Below are 23,544 nucleotides of genomic sequence, written 5' to 3'. Positions count from 1 at the left end.
GAGCCCGATGCAAAAAACCCCCAAGACGAGCCAAATGGAATGAGAGTACCAATGCACCGGATGTTGACATCAGAGAAGTGTTAATACAAAGATTGAGCCGCACAGAAAAAGGTATGGCTAAGGTGATTGGCTGAATTAATTGCTGAAATAATGATTATTTCAAAGTAAATTTATCATTGTTTAAAATGAATGATGGATCGAAGAAGTACTGCAAAAAGTGAAGAAATAAGAGGGGTTGAAATAGGGGGTGGGTGTCAATTTTGGGACTTGGATTATTTGCTGCGGATCGCTGTAAGTTGTAAACAAGCTCAATTTTGACCTATAAACGCCATGGAACCCTATGTATTTCTATTGATTTTGTGTTAGTGCTTGGAATGAACTTTCAAATGTGACCAAGGATATGTCTGTAAGTGTAATAGCAAACTAGCCAGGTGGGTTTAGGTTAACATTGAGCCCTATGGGAAATGAATTGGTACGAGTAACCATGCACGGATCTACGGGCCAGGGAAGAGGGGGGGGGGGGGGGTCTGAATCCCTCCAGTAGAAAATTCAAACTTCTTAAATTCAAATAGTGAAGTTACAAAATTAGGCATCGGACTACACTTTTCCTTTGAAAATAAAATTAAATATTTTTTGGACACCCCACCATTAAAAAAAATGCTGGATCCGCGCTTTAACGACACCAGGGACGTATATACTACTCAGGGGCGTATATACTTGTCTATACATCCCTGACCACATGTACAATTAAACCAGGTTCGTATATACTACAGTTCAATCTGTAAAATCGTCCAGACGATGGGAACAAATTGCAGGTGCTGTGGAAAATGAAATCCTAGTTAACATACATGTACATGTATTTCATCATTCCGTCGTTGAAACATCAGTAAAATTGAATGAGAGTAGCCAAGGATCATTCCGCCAAATCCTTATCATTACTGTAAAAATAAGAAGGGGATGACCCATGTATGATAAAGTGCCTGTGGTTGGAGGGTAGGAGGTAATCGAAATTGTGGGCGGGGGTGTGCCGCTTGTCAGTGCTGCACTGTACAGTTTCATCAAATCAAAGATGGGACCAGACGAAAACTGAACCAATTGGACTGTAATGTACTCAACGCTAGTGACAGGGGAGAGGGTATGTCATGCCCAAGGGAAACATTTCATACAGTAAAAGGTTATCATCACAATGTTAATCCTATCAACGTCCATATGTGCATGAACATGTGACACGTGTGAAAAGACGGCAATGCACGAAAATTAGCCTCCACGAAATAATCATATTGTTTCCATGCACATGCAGTACAATCGCCATAAGATTGGGCAACAGTCATTGTACCAACATATATCTGAGCCCTTTCATCATGTTCATGTGCACAAGATGTTTCAAGAAAACGGCAAAGACGGAACTTTAAAACACGAAATACACATGCAATTACATGTAGTTTGGGGTATCGATGGGCGAGGATAACATTGTACATAATGCACCATCAACAAGTAGACGTACATTTATCTGAGAAATGAGTGATTATATCCTTGACTTTGGTTTATAAATAAATCACAAATCCGTGTTTGTTGCAACATAATCCTACATCCTATACTTGTATATATAGAATACTATGTATAAAGATACACAAATGACGTTTAGGTCTTTGAAAGTGTAACATCTCACCAATCATTTATTGACTTTGCTATTTGTTATAAAAATACCCAACTTCAAAGGAAAAATGTTGACGTCAATGCTAAGAAAATAACCCGACGCCCAACTTCAACTCCTAACTGTACGCATTTATCCAAGAGGATTATTATATTTATAGTAGCATTGTAGTTACAAAATATTTCTTAAATATTCGGCATAGCGCCGTTTTGCTTTCCTCTATTTTATAATTCAAGATTGATAATTGTGTCAGGAAGATTTTAAATTCCTTACTTACTCATAGCTTGCAAACCCTATACTCATATGGTACATGTACAGTATATATATTTAACTCAACTTTGTGCATTGTCAGTAGCTTATTTATCTTACCAATAGTATATGTGTAAGTTCAATATTTGACTAAAACGTGATTTATGTGCAGGATATACATGCTTTAATTTACCGATATAACATTTACATTATATATCTCCGAAAGTCCTCTTATATAATGAACATAAATCATAATTTCAAAAAAAAAAAAAAAAAAAAAAATCAAATTTTAATAAAATGATTTAAAATAAAAACAACGATCACACCTGGATGGTTAAGATAATTTTATTCAGAACAACAGTGTTAATAGTTATACATATATATTTGGAATAAATTAACAACAATAACATTTTGGCGATAATCACGAGTTTAACGTCAGACGAAATAATATAAAAATAGGATTCATAATGACAAAACCTAACATCTACAAACGCTATGTACTACTTATTATGTAACACCCCCAAAAAGACGCATTCTAAAACCAATACACGAAAATATATATAATCTAATGTATACTGTATAATCTATAACTAGCATCTACAATCTATATATACATGTATCTACCATGTTTGCGCCACTAAATACTAGTATATCGTATACGGTTTTCGCTTGCTATTCGGATCACACTCGGTACTGTATAAATATTCAATTTTATTCCCAAGGCAAGGAGCGAAGTGATCCGATAGATAATAGTAAAGTCATATGCCACATCTTATCTTTTCATAATGTATCATAGTATATACAATTTCCCTCAATATTTTATTTTAAGCCAATAACACAACAGACACTAGTACATGTATCAGTTATAGAGCCCTCACTACTATCAGGACGCATTTCAGAGAGGTTGCCGGGATATTTGGCGTAGATTTTTTGGAGTAGCTTTCAGCTGTTAAACAAAAACACCACTAAAATAAAAAATGAATTAATTTCTATCTATTGAACAACATTAACAACCCCCAAACTCAGATTTTCCAGACCGCAAACATTCTTGCATGGATCGTTATATATTGCAATTGTCTCCCTTGTTAATCTTGGAGTTGATCCGTTTTTTGCCGATGCTTTGACTGATAATGGTCCTCAGTGCACTTCATCTAATTTTTTCATCGGTTATTGACATTGTACCAAAAATGCCCATTTGTAAGTCATGATATAAAAAATAGAAGTATAATCAAAATCCGTCCATGCCGGCGCCTAGGTGAACCTGTTCGCCTTCGGCGCGTTTAGGCTGCGGTTCTACGACCTCCTCTTCCATTTTACTGATGGTACTGCACGAGACACTGGCGGTGTATCCCACGATTTCCCCGTACTGTGACGTCTGCCTCTCCCGACTATTCCACACCCCGTAAGCAAAGTACAGGATCAAACCTGAAATTAACAACCAGACGGCCATGTTTCAGTATTAAAAAGGCACGTAGCATCGGGGGGGGGGGGGGGGGGGGGGCACTTTTTCTCGCAGCAACTAATTTTTTAAAATTTACATATAAAAAATTGAATTATCATGGAGTTGCCCCCCCCCCCCCCCCCACTTTTTAGGAAGCATGTAAAAAATTAATATGAAAATAAGGAAATTAGGATTGAAATTGAAGTTATATACAACGCCAGCCCCCCCCCCCCCCCCCCCCCACCCCACCACCACGGATTAGGAATTTTTTTTTTTTTTGCTTGTCAAGATTTTTTGGATGAGTCTGCCCCCCCCCCCCCTTTCAGAAACGATGCTACATGCCTGATGAAGTAGTCGCGCGACTTTTCCATGCACACGTGTGCCCTGGAAAAAAAGTTATCAAGGAATACTTTGTACACGTGTCTTTAACTAATTAACAATTTTTAATTGTCAATGAGTTCATGACTAATCATGGACTCATTGACAATTAAAAATTGTTAATTAGTTAAAGACACATGTATTACAATTATGCAATTGACAGATGATTAAATGGATTGGTGAGAAAACGAATGAATCAATGAATCAATCAATGATTAAAATTGTTTTCTCACTCTCATTATATATTCAGGATATGGTAAATATTACAAGCAAACAAAATCGATACTAGAAACATCACATCTAGTATTTTGTGCTTTAACAATCACTCTATTAAAAACATGTGACAATAATGTTTCATATTTTTTTCTCGTATCAATTTACAATGCGACAAACTGTTTAACAAACTGTTACTAAAACAGCAGTACTCAATTTTTACTGAAATTTTGACAGCTTTTTTTCAATCTCACAGCCGAAGTCACGAAATCGATTTCTGCGGAAAATGGCGTTCATTACCGTAGTTCGTGACAGTACTTCATCATAGTTGAAGTTCATTTTTTAAACACCCAGGGATTGTCGTTTACCGAAGGTCGTGATTGCAATTTCACGAACTATTGCTACAGTAACCGTTCTTTACCCTTGGGGGTTTGCCTACATTTTCATTCCAATGCGAATTTTCCATGTATTGAAATTGCACTTGGCTTTGCCAATCGCTGTATTTTAGCAAATGCAAAGCGGATAGTAATTTTATGCATACACACCTGACTGACGTTCTATATAATTTTTCGTACCGAAAAACTGTAACCGTACCCTAATAACACGTACAGGGGGCGGTTTTTTTTGTAAGGAGAACTATATAAAATGTCAGATGCCTATGGTTTTTTGATAATATAATCCATCATACACGTATAGTTTAGAACAAAATGTTTTAGTGATTTATCTCAATACATGCATGGACAGTATGAGTATGATATCTGAGACATTTAGTACTTGGAATACTGGAATACTAAAATTCACGTATATAAGGCATAGAAGGCCTGATTGAGTGTCCAACCTTTTGTTCTGAAATATTTCAGTACTTCAGACATACAAGTATACGGTATTAAAAAAGGATCTCAGAAACGGTACGTCTGAAAAATATCAAGGTCTGTGATTGATTCATTTCGCGGCAATCAAACAAGCATCTTTGCATGGAAATAAAAATATCAGTCTTCTCAATTACTGTGTCTTACCGAGAGCCAGCCAGATGGCTAACCGTATCCAAGTTAGATAGTTGAGTTTCATCATCAGAGTTATGTTACAGAAGATGCTGAGACAGGGGATGAGCGGTACCAAGGGAATCTGTAACCAGATAACAAATACAGACCTGTATTATTCAAGGTTTCCGATCTTTTTCCACCGTTTGCGACAAAGAATTAAACAAAGTAATGAAAATGACAGCAACAAGACCTACGGACTTAGTCCCTAGAATTATTTTGCTACAAAACAATTTGGTAAATTTTCCGAATATTTCAATATGGTAGTTACTGTACATAGGTACTGCATTGTTTTCCTGATGGCTTTTACATAACTGAATTACATCATCATTTTCAGTGTATTATTACACAATTGAATTTTTTTTGAAAACTGCCGATTTGATTGCTCTAGAAATAATCTCCTTATAGGTATGCGGTTTCGTCTATGTCTTTAAATAGATCATTTCATTTTTGGACTATGCTATCTAAAACTCTAAAATCACATCAAATAGGAAATCTGGTGCTTGTAGAAAACTTAACAAAGCAACTCATTTATTGAGATCAGTTATCACACGACCGCACTAAAAGTTTTCCTGTTAAATCATGTTAATAAGGAAATACACTTATTTTTTCCCCCCAGTTTATAGAAAAACTCTATCATTGTTCACCCGTTTAACCAGACTTACCTGAAACGTGAGGAAGGCGTCGTTCTTTTCATGGGCTATCAGAGTCAAAAAGCAAAGGACGATTACTGCACCAAAGATGATCTCTAAACAAATAGCCCACCAAGCACCATCTGCCAAATATTGATACCCGGGCACCAAAACAGCACAAAAACAAATAATCGCCACCAACATAACCAAGATGGCCATAATGGTGGCATTTCCGGGATCAAAGGATTTTAAAAAAGGTAAATGTTTTAAGTGATCTTTCAGCCTGCCAAAATCGTCATGACTTTTTGATTTCTTTATGATTGAACTGCTTTCACCCAAACTGACGTCATCAGCAGCAGGTGTTTCTTCTTGAGGTTTTAGCTTAAACTGGCATTTATGGACCGGGGCGTATCGGAGTATGATCACCGATACAGCAACGATTGTGTACGCAAGAATGGTCCCAATGGACATAAATTCTACTAAGGTCTCTATTTCGAAGAGAAGAGCCATTAGAGCTGAGATGAATCCAAAGCAAAGAATCCCCCAAACAGGAGTCTGTGTTTTTGGATGAACGTAGGCAAAGATTTGGAACAGCAGGCCATCAGAAGCCATGGAATAGACCGCTCTTGGTAAAGAAAAGGCCCCACCCAACAATGAAGTCGTAATTCCAAATAAAGTACCTAGGGCAACGACATATTTCGCCCATTCCGCGCCTTGTTGGGCGAATGCAAATGGAAATGCTGCAGTCGGATTAACGTCGGTGTAGGGGACCATTAAAGTTAAAACGCAGGTCACCAGTACATATAAAACGGTGACGATTCCTAAAGACAATATGGTTGCTATGGGAACGGACTTTTCGGGATTTTTGGCTTCTTCACTAGCAGTTGCCACGCCCTCAAATCCAATGTAGGCGTAGAAACACGTGGCGGCTCCCGCCCACGTTCCACCGAATCCATACGGAAAGAATCCTCCGTGATCAGTCCAGTTTTTCACATCGGCAAAGTAAAACCCAAGAACGATTATAATGGCTATCACAATCAAATTGATGACTGTGAAAAAATTGTTGAAGTTCATAGCAAACTTAGCACCCGTAGCCACCACGAAAAAAACCATTAGAGTCGCTGCAAATGCAACAAAATCCGGATAGTCCGATATCCATACATTATTATGACTCAGATATCCTATGTTTGTAAGCGTTGAGTTTTTAATTGCACCGTTAAATAAAGAGTCTAGACCGCCGCTCCATGCCCTAGCGACTGAGGATGCTCCTAGAAGATGTTCCAATAGGATATTCCAGCCAATGATAAACCCCCATATCTCACCCAGCGTCACGTAGGTGTACGAGTAGGCGGATCCAGCCTTAGGTACACGCGCCCCAAACTCTGCGTAACACAGTGCAGCCAAAATTGCAGCAAACGCCGCGAACACGTACGACAGAATAGCTGACGGCCCGGCGAGATCTTTCACAACAGTTCCCGTTAGAACGTAGATTCCAGCCCCTATCATATGCCCAATACCAAGGAGGGTCAGGTCCAGGGTGCTGAGGCATCGTTTGAGGGGGGTTTCGTGGAAGTCCTCCGTGACGGTTTTCTTCCGATTTAAGGTCACCCACACGTCACTGAGTTTGGAAGACATTCCCATGTTGTCAATTCTGAAGCAAATATTTCCAATTATCGGGGAGAAAAGAAATACATACATGCAATAATATGTTTTATCGAATACGAGCCAATGTACAAGTTTTTATTCGAATGTGAACAATACACATTTATTACAATGACTATAATTCATAGCATGATAATGATAAAATATTGATGTTTATTCCCGTTATCTAGTACCATATGTTACTATTTTAGTTTCGTCTCCATTAATTTATCTATTAGGTGGAGTTAAGTGTGGAATGGTAAGATTAAAATGATAAAAAATAGTTTGAAAATTTACACATGTATACTATTGCAAAGTATAATGAAAATGTTCTATTAACACCCTCAAACTGACCATATGTTGCCTCAATAGCTTTATCTTTCTACAACCCAACATTTCAAGATGAAAGCAATGTACAAATAAATAATAACTAAACTTACTTCATTATAAACTTACTTACAGGGTATAAGAGATGATAAATTTTAAGCGTATTTCTGCATCATTCATTCATCCATATTTCCGCCATCCGTTCATCCACACGATCCATGGCAGCGATTTTTTTCTTCTATAAATTATGCTGAGTACCAGAAATCAATAAGCCTGTATAAAAGAAGCCAGATACTACCTCCATCAGAATAAAGTATTGATTCAAATCGCGCACCAAGGTATAATCACTCTCAGAACGGAATCTCGCGAGACTTGCAAATGGTTTAGCAGAAAATGAGATTTAATGTGACTTTATGTGACGACTTTAAATACATGTATCAATGATAATGAATAATTGATTTTTGTAAAAAAAAAAATGTTTAAGAATAAATTTAGAAAATTGTGAAAATAGTTATATTGCATGAGACATCAATAATATAATAGTATTATTAATGAAATATGTTTGAAAATAAAAATACGGTATGAAAAATGTTAACATGGAATATTTAAAAAAATTATCTTTCGACTAAACATGGCCAGTACTTGAATAATTTTAAAACAAAATTTTGCAATGATATAACATATAAACAGCCCTTTCACGAACAAGAAAAGATAGTTTATTCTGAGTTAGAATAGTGTTCTATCTGAATGAGTTAGAATAGCACAATGAATGCTTTAATACATCCCTAACCACAGACATAATATACAAATTTTAAGGCTGTGTGTTAAACGCGGTGTTACACATGTATAATAGCCTACCAGAAAGTGTTCCCTTGTAAATCAATTGTACAAACTATACAGTGTGGGAAGTTACGCGACATGTTGCAGTATTATTCGATTAAAACGCGTTATTGCATGTATAATAGCCTACCAGAAAGTGTTCCCTTGTAAATCAATTGTACAAACTATAATACAGTGTGGAAAGTTACGCGACATGTTGCAGTATTATTCGATTAAAACGCGTTATTGCACGTACTTTTACATGTACGCGGATTTATAAGTGTATAGGATAACCTTATGAAAGAGAAATATGCCTCCTACACATATTACCTTCTTTATGAACTCATAATATATGCCTATTAACTTTGTCGGTACATGTAAGAGAGAGAGAGAGAGAGAGAGAGAGAGAGAGAGAGAGAGAGAGAGAGAGAGAGAGAGAGAGACAGACAGACAGACAGAGAGAGAGAGCATACCGACAAGAGTAATATCCTAATACTTCCATATCGTTGTGTCATTTGTACATTTGTTTGTATAGATAAAGTATTCCGAAGAAACCAGGCGTTGGGTCAGGGTCAGATCAGCAGAAGAGCGCATGACTTTAATAACTCAGGAACATGAAAATAAGTCAGCCATTCATAATAAAAATTGAAAAAATCCCTCCAAATATTGACAGATAAACGCCATTCTTTGCTAGCTTGATGGAGAAATTCTCACCAACGACATGGTCTGCCACGTCCGATGACAACGTGGAAACGTTTTTATTCCAGTCTTGTTTTCAGTCAGCCAAATCCAAATCGAGTTCATTGATGCATGAAAAACGAGTCTACAGTGTCAAATTTTCTGACGAAGGCAGGGTATTTAAAAATACTGACGAAGAAAACAAAAATCAATGCGAGTATACTTAAAGCTGACATGAATTCATAAAAGCATTTGGTCGCCATATTAGTTTCGATCGCTCCTCTACTGCCACTGGGGTATATATACCGGTTGAGAAAGTTACGGTCGGTTGCTTTCCGATCGAGGCATTCACGTTGCGCGGACTTCTAAATGCATGAACTACACATTGTACATGTAGTAAAATGTAGTAATAAAGAATAAAGAAAGCAACAATCAATGAAATACAAAATATATTTCTTTGAAAGGATGTCCAAGGTATCTGTATTATTTTGCACAGACAGTGCTGCCTTACTTCGCATGCACATCGAACACGTGTGTCGTTCATACAGAGTGCATAACGTCTGCATCTTCTTGAAAACCCTGGCGACACTACATCCAACACAGTAGCTAAATGATAGTAAATCCAAGAAAGTAACAACGTTTCTATCCGTTCCTACAAAAACTCCCCGTTTATAAAATCCATGCGATAATTGACATTGCTCGATCTGCCACAGTGTGTGGTTTGCGCATGTGCGATGTTATAACATACACAGGAAAACGGTCTACAATTATCGAGGAATTTCTGAAGTATCTGCGCCTGGATTTCAGTCTGTCTTGTTTTGTCGTTTATTGGATATATCTTGCCAGTGAAGTGGTTGTCATATTATTTTTGTTCAAAACGCGTTTTTACAAGTCTTTTCGTCCAAGGTAACGTGTTCGGGTGTATGAAATTCCTGAATGCGGTGAAGCATGACGAGGGCTCTCGGCCTTATATAGGGGGTGTGTAGCGATGAGCAGAACAATAGAAATCGACAACTAATATGGCGGTAGTCGGAGATAAAAGGGAAGTAATGCGTATTTATGAATTCATGTCAGCTTTAAGACGATAAATCCATCTTCCAGCTACACATCTCTCTGATACAATAATAAAATACTGCATATCCGGATCAGACAAGGATGTATAGACATCGCGAGGACTTTTATAAATAGACCAATCTTCGTTCCCTGTTTAAGCTGGTTAATCTCCTGTGTATAGGTAATGTATTTATCATCTCAAATATATTTTTCTTTCCGATTAAATGACTGTATAAAAGGACATTATGAAAGAGGGAGGGAAAGAAGAGAAAACTCTATAGGTAATTTAACAAAGCATGGTATTTAAAGGGATTTATTTTTTAATTTTTATGTACAAAATGCGCATTTTGAACGATTGATCAAATTAAATTAGAATGTTACAAGTCAAGTTATAAGAGAGATACAGAGGTAAGAATTTATGGTTATGTAAACAAAGCTCGAGTCGCATTTTTGTTTATAAATATAAATAATTGAAAGTGTAGAATTACCATTTCTTTGACGAAATGACTCGTGGCAAACAAAGTAAACTGATTCAATGCGTTCATAAATAATATTATCAACAGAAGAAAGTAAGATTTATTTGAAACTTATACAAATAAACCACATAAATTACAGGCACGTAGCATCGTTTTTGAAAGGCGGGCAGACCAACCCCCCCCCCCTAAAAAAAAAAAAGAAGGGGAAAACAGGCTTCTTTCCAAAATCCTGAACATCCTAATCCGGGGGTGACGGGGGGGGGGGGGGGGGCTATACTGTTTATTTCTATATTTACAATTCAATTTTTTACATATTCCCAGAAAAGTAGGGGGGGGGCAACTCCACATTAATTAATTTTTTTTGTATGTAAATTTAAGAAAAATGTCTGCTGCGTAAAAAAGCCCACCCCCCTCTCATGCTACGTGCCTGTGTAATCAGTAAAAAGGCTCGAACTTTGTTTACAAAACAAAGAATGTCAAACTCTGTTTCTTGCTTATAACTCAATAGTTGACTTTTAAATTTTGACAAAACATTTAGAATTCCCATATTAAATATTCCAAACATTAAACATAAATTAAAAATTTTGAGCTCAAATTGTGTTCAAGTCCCTTAAAAGTGAAACGAAAAAATGCCACATACTCCATTTGTTTTCATGTTTTCTATATATCTTAAAGAAAAATCTTTATTAAGTATACTTTCACATATCTAATTCTGATAGGTTCATTTGAATTCGTTTAAACCAATAACTTGAATAAAACTTTATTCCGAGATAAAAAAAAAATTGTATTTTTTCTTCACGTTTTTAATTATTATTATGAATTTCGATTTGAAAACAAAAATCAAATTATTTTAATCAAAATATTTTATATGAATTTAGAAGTTACTAGATTTAATTTATCCATTGAATGGCATGGTGTTTTTTAAAATAAAGAAATATTAATTGACTCCAAAATTTTAGCAAGATTCGAAGGACCCTTGACAGTCAGATTTCTGCACGGACTGTCTTATAACAGCAAATAAAAATATGTTTCGAATTAAACATATCAAACCAGTTTGGGTTTATAAAGATTTGCTTGAAACCATTTTATTAGACGATCTACCGAATGGTCGTTTTGTTTAAGTAAAGGCAATATAAAAAAAGGCGAAAGAAAGATATTTCCAGAAAAAATCATGACACACAATTCCTTAGAGCGTTTCTCTTTGACAAAGAAGTCTTAATGTTGCAGTGACAGTCGTCCAGGGCGAAATGATACCAGTAAGCAGTTAAAAACGTAGGAATAAAAATATGACATTATCATGATGTAAATAGTTTATACTTGGCGGGCGTGAACACAACAATTACATGTACAATGTAAGTGTAAATTTTGTATTTATACTTCCCCAGTAACTTCAAATTAACAAAATGACAACATTTTGTAATTATTGGCCTAAGAAATTACTGGTATTATAGTTTAGTATACATGAGGCTCCAAAGAATCTAGAAATTCAATACACTAGTACAAACAGTTACCAAAATTTCCAAATGCCATCATAATCAAAATGTATCAAATGTTTAAAACGTATCAAAAAGTGCAAAGATCAAAGTTCAGAACTTCGGACACATAATAGAAAAAATTAACGATAGATCCTGTGTAAAATGCTTGGAAGCTTTCCAATCTAAGCTTCCATGGGACTATAGTGAGACATCGTTAATGCATCAAGCCAACGGTCAAACTCTGTCTATACTAGGTGATCGATACAGAATGTTAACTCCCTGAATACCACGTACACAATTAATGTCAACGAAGTCACCTTATCTTAATTAACTTGTTAACCATAGGAAACACATTTCATTTTAATTGTTGATATATACTAGCGGAAAAAAGAAACTGTGCATTATAAAATTTAGTATAATTTCTCTATATCTATTGTTTGTATTTATAAAATTTAAACAATCGATAATGGTAATGTTTTTGACAACATCGGATGGTAACCGCCAGGGTGCACGGACTTTTTCATGGTTAGTGAGCACCAGTTGTTTATTGAAGAATTTGTACACACGAGTTTTACGGGCCAATACTGTTTGGAATAAGAACTGTAAAGGATTTGTTTAAACTTTTTTTGTTAAGGAAATCACTTTAGTTTCAACAAAATTTACCCCTATGTCATGCCATGACTCAACGAAAACAAACGTAATCGTGCTGTTGGGACGCTGCAAGCTAGAATGGCACAAAATACTGTAGCAAGACACTTTGGAGTTCATCGGAACACCATCTAGTCATTATGGAGACGATTTCAACAATCTGGCAACACTCAGGATCGACCGCGCTCTGGGCGACCTCGTGTGACGTCACGTCAACAGGACAACCACATTAGACTTGCTTGACTGCAAGTTTGACGGCCGTAGCATTCCAGGGCTTCGACCAATTAGTCCAAGAACTGTGCGTAATCGTCTGCGCGAGCAAAACATCAGACCGAGACGTCCAGCGGTGCGCCCAATACTGCTTCAACGTCATCGTATCGCCAGACTAGCGTGGTGCACACGACATCTGCGATTCAGAATACAGGACTGGGCCAATATTTTGTTCACTGATGAATTAAGATTTCATTTGGATAGAAGTGACGGCCGTTGTAGGGTGTATCGTAGCGTTGGGGAGCGTTACCAGGACGCTTGTGTTGTGCAACGTCGACAATTTGGTGGAGGTAGCGTTATGGTGTGGGGTGGAATATCAGCACGTGGAAGGACCCTCCACAAATTGTCAATGGAAATCTCACTGGCGTACGCTATCGAGATGAAATTATTCAGCGTCATGTGATACCCTTCATACAGAGACATCAACATCACATCACTCTGAAGCAAGACAACGCAAGGCCACACGTTGGACGTGTAGTCAGGGACTTGTTTGTTCAACAGAATGTCGATGTCTTGCCTTGACCAGCTGTTTCCCCCGATTTGTCGCCGATCGAGCACGTCTGGGATGAAATGGGAAGATGTTTACGCCGTTTACCGAATCAGCCTGTGACATTGGCTGATTTACGCCAGGCTTTAACCAACATCTGGAACAACATCCCTCAAGCATTTCTGAACACTTTAGTGGCATCAATGAGGCGTCGCTGTCAAGCATGCGTGAACGCAAATGGTGGTCACACGCGTTATTAATTTTGTTAATTCAATTTCAAATAACAGCGACTTTCGAGTGTAGTGAAATTGACGTTATTCGATGTTGACATTAATGTGTTATGAGATGTTGTTACGAATACATGTTTTAACAGTATTACAAAAAAACATTGTTCATTGTAATTTTTAAATGTTTTTTCATATATTAAATAATGCACAGTTTCTTTTTCCGCTAGTATATTGTAAACGAGAGATGTATCTGAAACACTTATTATGCCCCTCCCTTGGATATTCACTATAGGGTGCACAAGCCCTTATTATGGGCATTTTACATTATGGACAGTTTAAATGGAAGTAAAATTGACCTTTTAAAGTTTAGAAGGCCGACTTAAGTTTTCATTGCGAACGTTTTTGTGCATACTACGATACAGATGTATCGTATAGTGGTTTATTAGATTTATTATTATCTATCAAATCTTTTTGATTTACCAGCTCCAAAGAACAATCTTTCTACGACCAAGTGAAAACTTATTTTAAGGACCAAAGTATTTGGTCAAACACAATTAAGACAATTATTGATCTCTTCTTGTCCCTGTAATGATAAAAAGAATGACCAGAAATGTAGCAAGGGGACATGGTTCTACCAATTGGATACTTGGATAACTGAGAAACAATTTGTTCAAGGAACTTGAAATGTTAGAGGCTGGAACAAATAAAGAGGATATAGAACTCAATGCAAAATACTACACCAAGTCAAAATCCAATTATAAAATCCAAAATGTGCCCCAAACTTCACTCTAAGGAAACCTCACAGATGTTTTGCATTTTGTATTGATATGCACTCTTCAAATGATGGTCTAAAATATGAAAACTAGCATCAGTGTATGAAAATAGTCAAACGAGACAGCTGTGCTTCAGCTGCTTAGGACGACATCGGGTCTCAGATTGTCAGAGTAGGTCAAATTGCAAAACACGTCACCACACAAGTCTATGCAACATTAGAGACACAGAAAATGCTCAAAGCACAAGTACATGTAGTTCTGCATTAAAAATAAAGGCTGAAAAATCAGACACATCAAATGTATTCCTCCTCACACAGAGATCAACCAAATGTGTTATTGCTACATGCATGTAACTGTCGTAGCTCCTTTTAAATATGGGCAACTAACAACTGATGCAAATATTTTATTCGATGAAGGAGCTCAGAGATCATTCATCTCAAACAACTTGGCCGACAAATTATAGTTAAAACCTTTATGAGTTGAAGAGGAAATTAACATTCTTGGTTTTGGTGACTTAGGAAAGGAGAAACTATATACAGCTGTAAACAAATTAGAAACCCTAAAGAGAGAGGAGATACCTTTCAAGTCTTAGTTGTTCCAGAGATAACAGCTTCAATACAAACCCACATAACTGCAGCAAAATTACCTCATTTAAGGCATTTGAAATTGACCCACCATAGTACTGAAGATGAAGCATTTCACACCGAACTACTTATTGATGCAGATTAATAATGGAATTTGGTGGAAAATGACATACTTAGAGGGAATGGACCAACAGGCGTTTAATCCAAACTTGGATACTTACTTTCTTAACCAGAGTATAAACTCAGTTGATTCTTCAATGGTGAACGCCATGGTAACTTACAAACTATCTCTAGTTTACTCTTTGCAAAATCTTGAGAAGTTCTGGCAAATTGAGGCAAATGGAAATGAGAAAATGCAAGAGGAGTCACCAATTCTTTCATACGAGAAAAATTCTTTTGTAAATTGTAGCTGTCGTAAAACACTCAACGCTGCATATCTGAATGATTGTTTGATCAACATTCCTCCACAAGCAAACAGTATTGCTTCAAAATTACTAAGATTTTGTCTCAGCAAGTATGCAGTGGCAACAGACATTGAATAAGCATTTTTGAAATTTCTATGCAATCACTTTGGAAACAAAAATTAGAAAGGGATGTTCCAGTACCAAACTAAGTCAAAACAACATGGTTTGCATTTACAACAACATCTCTTAGAAATTGAGATCCCTAGATGCTACTTCCAAGAAGGGAATGCATCTGATACACAGCTTCATGTATTCATTGATGAAAGTCAACTTGTCTATGGTGCCTGTAAATATTTGGTTGCGAAAACTAAATCAACACTCGCTGTGACACGAAATCGAGTTGCTCTACTAAAAAGAATCACGTTACCAAAATTGGTACTTTTAGAAGCAGTCATAGAAGCAAAATTAGCGAATTATCTTTTGGAGAATATGAACCAAAAATCTAGGGAAGTCCATTTCTGTACTGATAGCCAATTGGTTTGAAACGGGTAAATCAAAAAAAGACACTTAAATCATTTGTGTCCAATATAATCAAAGAAATCAAAACTCAAGTTTGAAACATAAACTTGGAGATATGTTCCTACTGTTTCGAATCCTGCTGATCTCCAGACAAGAGGCATCTCGGCAAAAGCGTTCCTTAGAAATAAAGTATTGATGTCTTGACCTTTGTAGTTAAGAGATCCGGTTCTAGGGCCACAATGTTAAACAACTGTTACCAATAAATGTACGACTTTAATGTCCGTAGAAGATGAAGTTGATGAGGAACTGTTCAATGAAAAACATCTATGCTTCAGTAACATAATTGGCATAAAAACGTACAGCAATATCAGGAAGCTACTAAGAGTTTCAAGCTATGTTTTACGTTTCATTCAAAGGTGTAGATTAACGAAAAAACTCAACCAAAGACGTAAATTACATTGCAAAGTGGAATCATACATCCACTTGGATGAAATCAACAAAGCCACATTAGTATGGATTAAAGACATACAGAAGCAAACATTTCATCAAGAACTGTCGGCAATTACAATAGGAAGGTGCCTTCATGTACCAACATTTGTAAAACAACTAAAATTGTACCGTGTTGAAAACCAGGTTTTAAGCTGCAAGGGCATATAGACTATTCATCTCTGGATGACTCAGCAAAATATTCTGTCCTGCTACCAAGAAACAAAGATTTACCGATTTGATGATGATAAATATCCATAAAAGAAGTTTACCCACAGGATGTTTACAAACCATCAGAGTAATTCGTTTGTCAGTTTGGATACCATGTTCCAGGAAAATGCATTCAATGCCGGAAAGTAGTTGGACAGTCATTTCTTGCTAAAGACATTCTGCATACTATTTTCAACTGCTGGAGTAGATTATGCAGGACCCCTAATGTAAAAGTAAAAAACAAACATAAAATGTACATATATCTGTTCACATGTGCAACAACCAGATCGCGCTGTTCATGTAAAACTTGTTCCAGATCTATCAACTGAAATGTTTGTATTAGCATTCAGGAGGTTCCTCAACAACAAAGGAATGCCACACACCATATACTTACATAACGGAACAAATGTTTTACCTGCCTAGCGTACCATCATGGATAAAATCGGTTTAAATATTATATTACCTGAAATGTTATAATACCTAAAGGTGCACCATGGCATGGAGGTTTTTGAGAACACCTACTCGGGACAACGAAAACAATTCTAAGGAAAATACTTGGAAAGGCATAAGTAAGAGAACCAACCTTTCGTAACATACTGTGTGAAACAGAAGCCACAATAAATGACCGTCTACATACTTACGTCTCTTCAGATATCAATGATCCACAACCACTGACACCCTCTCTTCTACTAAATGGAGATCAAGCACTTCCAAATTACTTTTGTGGCCTGGAGAAAGATCATGAAGGGGAAGTAGACAAGAACTAATGGACAGGTTCCTTTATATAAAAACAGAATTTCCTTATCGTTTTACAACAACGATGGAAACATGAATATCTGACAAGTCTATGGGAATACCATCGTTATCGTTTGAACAATGTTCAGACATTAAAAGTTGGAGATGTAAATTAGATTTATGACAATTGCCCGGTAGCGAATTAAAAACTTACATTAATTGCAGACCTTGTAGACAGCAAGGATCACTTGTCTTGTTCTGCGACAATAAGAACTGGTAATGGTCATGTAACTTCAAGACCCTTATCAAAATCATATCCGCTTAAATAGCTCTGCAAGTTTTGCGGGGAATGGGTGGCGGGGTGGGTAGTTGCTTTTAGAACCCTTCAATCCCCCTGTACACCAGTAGTTGAGTTTGATTTTGTGACATTCAATCTGTTCTATAATTCTTCATTGACTGACCATAAGTTTTTATCATTAGAAAGTTTTAAACAGTTTAAAAATGCTAATATACTAAAAATGTGCATGTCCGTTTGTGCGAACATTAATTGAATTCATCTAAATTAACGTGTTTTGGGGAGTTGATTTTAATCAACTGTCCCATTCAGTTACTCCGGTAAACCGGAAGTGAAACAGTGTTTGGACCTATGCACAAATCATCGCCGCTGACAAGACTTTGTTCTCGAAAATAATCGATAAATTCGATGTAATGCATTCTGACGCATTGTTTTTCAAGGAATCTTATTTATAAATACAGATTTAAATGGTACGAACAATTTAGATAATGTTTGTAGTAGTATGTATTCCTACGCCAGAGTTCAATATATAATCTTGTTCAACCAGACACTCAGCTGTCTACGTAAAAATTCGACTATCAGTGAGTCTATATATCTTACTTGTCTTAAAGGCCCTGTCACACAAAGTTGCCTTCCCACGGCGTTGTAAAATTCATGGAATCGCCGTTAAATCGCAAGGAAAATTCAGTAAAAATTGTACAATTTTATTTGAAAATTTTACAAGTGGAGATGTCACGGCGTCCTGACGGCAACCCAGGCGTTTTTAAGGAACTCCCACGGCGTGTAACTGCGTTTACACAGAGTTCTACTTGGCGATTGACTGCGCTCTCGCTGAGTATCCGCCGAGCGCTCATGGTGTGCTAGGAGTTTTTATCGTGCGTCCACGGCGTGCTCTGCGCGCTGACTGCGTGCACAAGACGTTCTTTACTTATTGGTAGGTTAATGTTAATTTGAACAATTGTATGGGAAACAAACAAGAGTTTACAACTACATTTAGTAAATAAATGATAAAAAATTGTTTTGTTTTCATGAAAAGGTACATTGTAATTGAAATGTAACTACTTCTAAAGAATTTGTGAAGGACTAGGACACAACGCTTCGTAGTCATGTCTGCAAAAAAATTCCGTTATTAGATGTTAGAAAACAGAGAAAATATGTGAAAACTTCAGAGCCAAATGAAATGAATTCCATCTTAGACGTCCTTTCAAAGGTCCTTAATTATTAACAACGTATACTACTTTTTACATAGTTATTTTCAATTCCAGTTTGATAATTACTACATCGCTTGCTATTATACAACAGCCATTGTTTGAGTTTTTATGGTCTGGATAACAACGCACTAGAAACGCTGTGGGAGCGCGGTACAAACGCTACTATACTCGGAAGAAACGTCAAGAGAGCGTGATGAACGCAGCAACAGGTTTTTATTCCAAAACAAACATCTTTTTAAAAATCAGACCCTTACTATACAGCAAGGTTGCTATCTTCGTCTGCCAGCTGAGAGGCGTTGCCGATGAGTACTACCAAACTGCCATTAAAAAGGTGACCTTATGTCGTAGCCCGATAATTCCCTTCATTTCATATCTGCATGTCATGACTACCGTATAACGGGTATTTTTTACGTGCTGCTAATTTTTACGAGTTTTATAAATCCGTAAAAATTAAACGCGTAAATTTTCACAGAAGTAAAAAACACCGCAGATATATTTTCTGCATCGTACGTACATTGTACGAGAGTAATGTTCATGACCTTCAGCTCAATCCCTGACGGTTGTACGTGTAGGTATATTTGAGCGTTTTTGGTCACGTGGTGATAACAGTTCAGATCCTTCTATTCAGTCTCGAGTATTTTTTAAAACTATGTATAATGCCACATTAGTAGCTAGATTTCAATCACTCAGTCAATAACTATGGCGGGGATACGAAGCTATTTTAAACCAGTATCTACAATGCCAAATTCAAATGGATCGCTTAGTGAAATGAATCCAAAGGAAGTTATAACTGCTTCAAATAAATCGGTTTCAACAACTAATTCTCCACCAAGAACACCGAAAAGGGGGAAAATATACGAAATACACCGATTCCGATCGTGCCGCTATTGGCAGATATGCAAGTGAAAACGGGACCCCAAAAGCGCTAAAGAAATTTTCTTCCGATTTTCCGGGACTATCTGAATGTACTGTTCGTAATTTTAAGACCAAAAAGTATGTTCAACATATAAATGATCGAAAGAGAAAACTTGAAAGTACGGACGAGTGTGTTGTCTTAGATTTACCATCTCTTAAACGCGGCCGAAAAACTGTGCTTGGAGACAAAATATATCGGCAAGTTCAAGATTACATCACAGCTACGCAAGCAAATGGTGGTATAATTAATACTGTAATTATTAATACTATAATAATAATGTCTTATCCATCGGTTTTATGTCATGTGAATAAAAACTTTGATTTTTGAGATGGAGTTGTCTCTATTGAAAAAGAGAGAGAAAAACTAGAGGTACTGTGAGCAAGCTCACAATTGATACCCCCCGCTAAGAAGAAAATCATAAGGCGTGAATTTTTGCTATTTTAGAAAATATTGGATAAATCTATTTCACCGTCCATTTTCTATAAATAACAACTGCTCTATTTTTTAAAACTGTTAATGCTAATATGAGTAAACAAACCAATTTCTATCCTTTAATTCCATTTTATTTCAAGTAAACTGTTAATGCATGAGGACATTTGCATCCTTCCGTTCACAACCATGACTCAAATAAAACGAAATCCACATGTCAACAGCCATTTAATATTGAAACATTTTGAATTATTGGTGTACTGAGCCCGATTTTTTCCGAAATTTTTATCCCCACACATTCTTTTTCATCGGGGTAGGCGATTTTCAGAGAGACAGGGATCAGAATCTAAAATTAATTTTATGTGGCCTGAGACTAGCAAGCTTTGTGTCAAATTTGAACTTCCTTAATTGACCTTGGGTCAAGGTCATGACACACCCGTTGGTCATAAGAAATATTTGTGTAAAGTAAGAACATTTAATGCTTCTTCATAAGGCAGATATGGACCGGACACGGATTTTGCACTTTTTCTGCCAGTGACCTTGACCTTGCCCAAATGACCTTGGGTCAAGGTCATGACACACTCTTACGTCATAAGCAATCTTTGTGTGAAGTAAGAACTTCCAATGTTTCTCCATAAGAAAGATATGGACCGGACACGATTGCACAAACAGACGAACGGACAGACGGACAAGGTGATTCCTATAACCCCCCCCCCCCAACTTCGTTTGCGGGGGGTATAATGAATAAACACAATCACAATAATAAAGGACTCGTTAACAGTAAAACGATTTACTGATTTGTAGTGTGATAACTGTAACAATTTCCCCGCTTTTACCACAGATGATATTAATTTTTTACGGACATGTCCAATTCGTAAAAAATTATGCATAAAAATTCAAATCGCCCTATTTTAAGACAAATTCGTAAAAAATCACAGCAGTAAAAATTATCCGTTATACGGTATGTGAATACACTTATTGGGTAAATTAGGACCATTTTCATGGACAGGTTTAGTACCAATCCATCTTCGATCAACGGAAGTGAGGGTCCTGAAGCACTTGTGACCCCACGCTCATTTTGCTTGACATTCGTACAGAATTAATGGCAAGGTATGCGTTAAATACACAAAATAATTTGATAAGAAGAAACCTAGTGAAAAAAAAATATGCTAAAACTTCCTGCAAATATGCATATCTTTTTCTTAAAGTGAAAAGTGTCGAAATTTCTAGAAAAATTAATGGAATCGGAAATTTTTGGTAATATACATATTTACACATTGTGTCCTAAATGCCTACACAGTTTCTCTAAATTCCATGCAGCGGTATAATTGGAAATGCGCTTACTAACTCTTTATTACTGTATTCAACATTGAGCCAAAAAAGTTCGAAAGGGCCTAAATTCATTAAAAACTAGACAACATCGAGATGGTAGCATCTCAAAGAGCCCGGCTTAATTATAAATAATGGACAATAGTCCTAGTAGAATGAAAAGCATTTCAGGGAATTTTTCTTTGACCTTAAGGTATCTCACTCCTCATGTTTTGATTTCATTGCGCAGATGATCATTATATTTAAAAAGAATATGATTTTATTTATTTAATCATCACAGATAGATTATTATTTCATAATTACACAACATTTATAAAGAAAATCCATTTGAATTCAAGAAACAAACAAGTTTTTTGGGGAACTATTTTTTCGTGCGGAAGGCTTTTTAGACGAAAATGACAGAAACATTCAAGCAATTTTATGAATTTTCAATATACTTTTCTTTTTATTATACTTTATTCATTATTCACATTTTGAACATTTGATAGGTTTGTAACATATTTTATAGGTTCTGTGTGACATGTACAAAATCAAATCTTGAGAATGTGATAGCCGTTTAGCATAAAATCATGCATATATAGAACATGTCTGAATTTTTTAAAGCCAAATTTTGCGAAAATTTTACCTTTGAAGCCCTATATCTAAAATTTGACATCACTGACCCCCATGTTATATTATGTCAAAATGATACTGAATACATATTTAGGCAAACTGGATTAATCTTATAAAATTCTTGATATTCAAAAAGTTTTTATTTCAAATCAAATTGTAACTATGTTAGAAATTGTCTATTTTAAGTGCAAAAAGGTCACAAAAAAATTTATGCAGCTTTGTACAATTTTTTTTCGTAGTCCCTCTATTCAGTGTGCCCATTGTGCATAATTAAAAACAATATTTGAAGAAATAAGTTTGCTTAATCAAAAATACTGACAACAAATCCTAATCAGGATGAAATTGCATTTTAGGTGCAAAAAGGTCAAATTAAATGGGCCATAACTCGGAGGGATTCATACTGATCCCCCATTATCTTTGTATTTTTAAAGTTTGTTTTGTCTACAGATTTCAATGATATACTTCTCAAGAAAATCTTGATACAACAACATTGAGGAGTGGGATACCTTAACATACAACTTCAAATTTTTCCATCTGGCATAAAACTTTTAAGTCAATCACATTACCCATTACATAGGGACATTTTTTGATGCATGTTTACGAGAGAGAGAGAGAGAGAGAGAGAGAGAGAGAGAGAGAGAGAGAGAGAGAGAGAGAGAGAGAGAGAGAGAGAAAGAGAGAGAGATGCAGCAAGCTTTTGCAAGAGAAAGGGAAAAGAATTTCGGTGCTACACAACTTAAAAGGTTTTAAGAAAAGTTTCTGTTGAAGAATTGCAGGAGTTGAAGGAGAGAAGACATTCCCCATCTACACTCAAAGCCACAAAGTGGGAAGTGAAGACCTTTTTAGGTAGACTTTGTACTTAATATTAAACAGATTTAAAAATCATGAAAATCCAAACTAAAAAACCTTTTTGAAAAAAATATATCTAAAAAATCAACTTACAATAAATGAAAGACCCCAATCAGAAATTGCAATTGAATCCCTCATACATAAGCGTGAGTGCTTTACTTATTAAACTATTGATGTACTCATAACGGAATAACATTAATGATTGTTTATTTTTACTCCTCTAAAACCCTTTTCCTAAACCATTATTTTTCATGCAGAATGGTCCCTTGAAATTTATGGGTCAATGCTGGACTTCGATAACACTAATCTTGAGGAACTTGCAATTAAACTTGGCAAATTATCTGCTGAGGCCGCCCCAAAACCGAACCAAAACGTTCTGAAAAAATGAAGGAATAAGCTTCAGAGTATCACAAAAATTCCTTCAAGTCCATTCGATCTGCCCTAAATCGGTATATTCAGAACGTTGGGAGGAGAGATTTTAATT

At 36.2% G+C, this 23,544-nt stretch overlaps 1 protein-coding gene across 3 annotated transcripts; it reads right to left on the bottom strand.

Moving 5' to 3' along the window:
* Window positions 1-2,233: 2,233 nt before the first annotated feature.
* Window positions 2,234-9,292, bottom strand: LOC128189258 (cationic amino acid transporter 4-like). Of its 3 annotated transcripts, none has more exons than XM_052860805.1 (5): window positions 8,868-9,292; window positions 7,709-7,848; window positions 5,641-7,258; window positions 4,952-5,060; window positions 2,234-3,328 (listed from the first exon to the last, which is right to left on the bottom strand). In XM_052860805.1, exons 2-5 carry the CDS (start codon window positions 7,753-7,755, stop codon window positions 3,132-3,134), a joined length of 1,971 nt encoding a protein of 656 aa, XP_052716765.1. In that variant the 5' UTR covers window positions 7,756-7,848; window positions 8,868-9,292; the 3' UTR covers window positions 2,234-3,131. The 3 variants fall into 3 exon arrangements, with proteins under 3 accessions (XP_052716765.1, XP_052716766.1, XP_052716767.1); XM_052860806.1 differs by having other exon boundaries at window positions 9,109-9,292; XM_052860807.1 differs by lacking the exon at window positions 8,868-9,292 and having other exon boundaries at window positions 7,705-7,841.
* Between the last annotated feature and the right edge of the window lie 14,252 nt (window positions 9,293-23,544).

Source organism: Crassostrea angulata, chromosome 6 (genome assembly GCF_025612915.1).
Source record: "Crassostrea angulata isolate pt1a10 chromosome 6, ASM2561291v2, whole genome shotgun sequence".
In the NCBI taxonomy this organism is placed as follows: domain Eukaryota; kingdom Metazoa; phylum Mollusca; class Bivalvia; order Ostreida; family Ostreidae; genus Magallana; species Magallana angulata.
The sequence above is the reverse complement of the archived record's forward strand: the minus strand, read 5'-3'. Positions and strand labels throughout refer to the sequence as shown.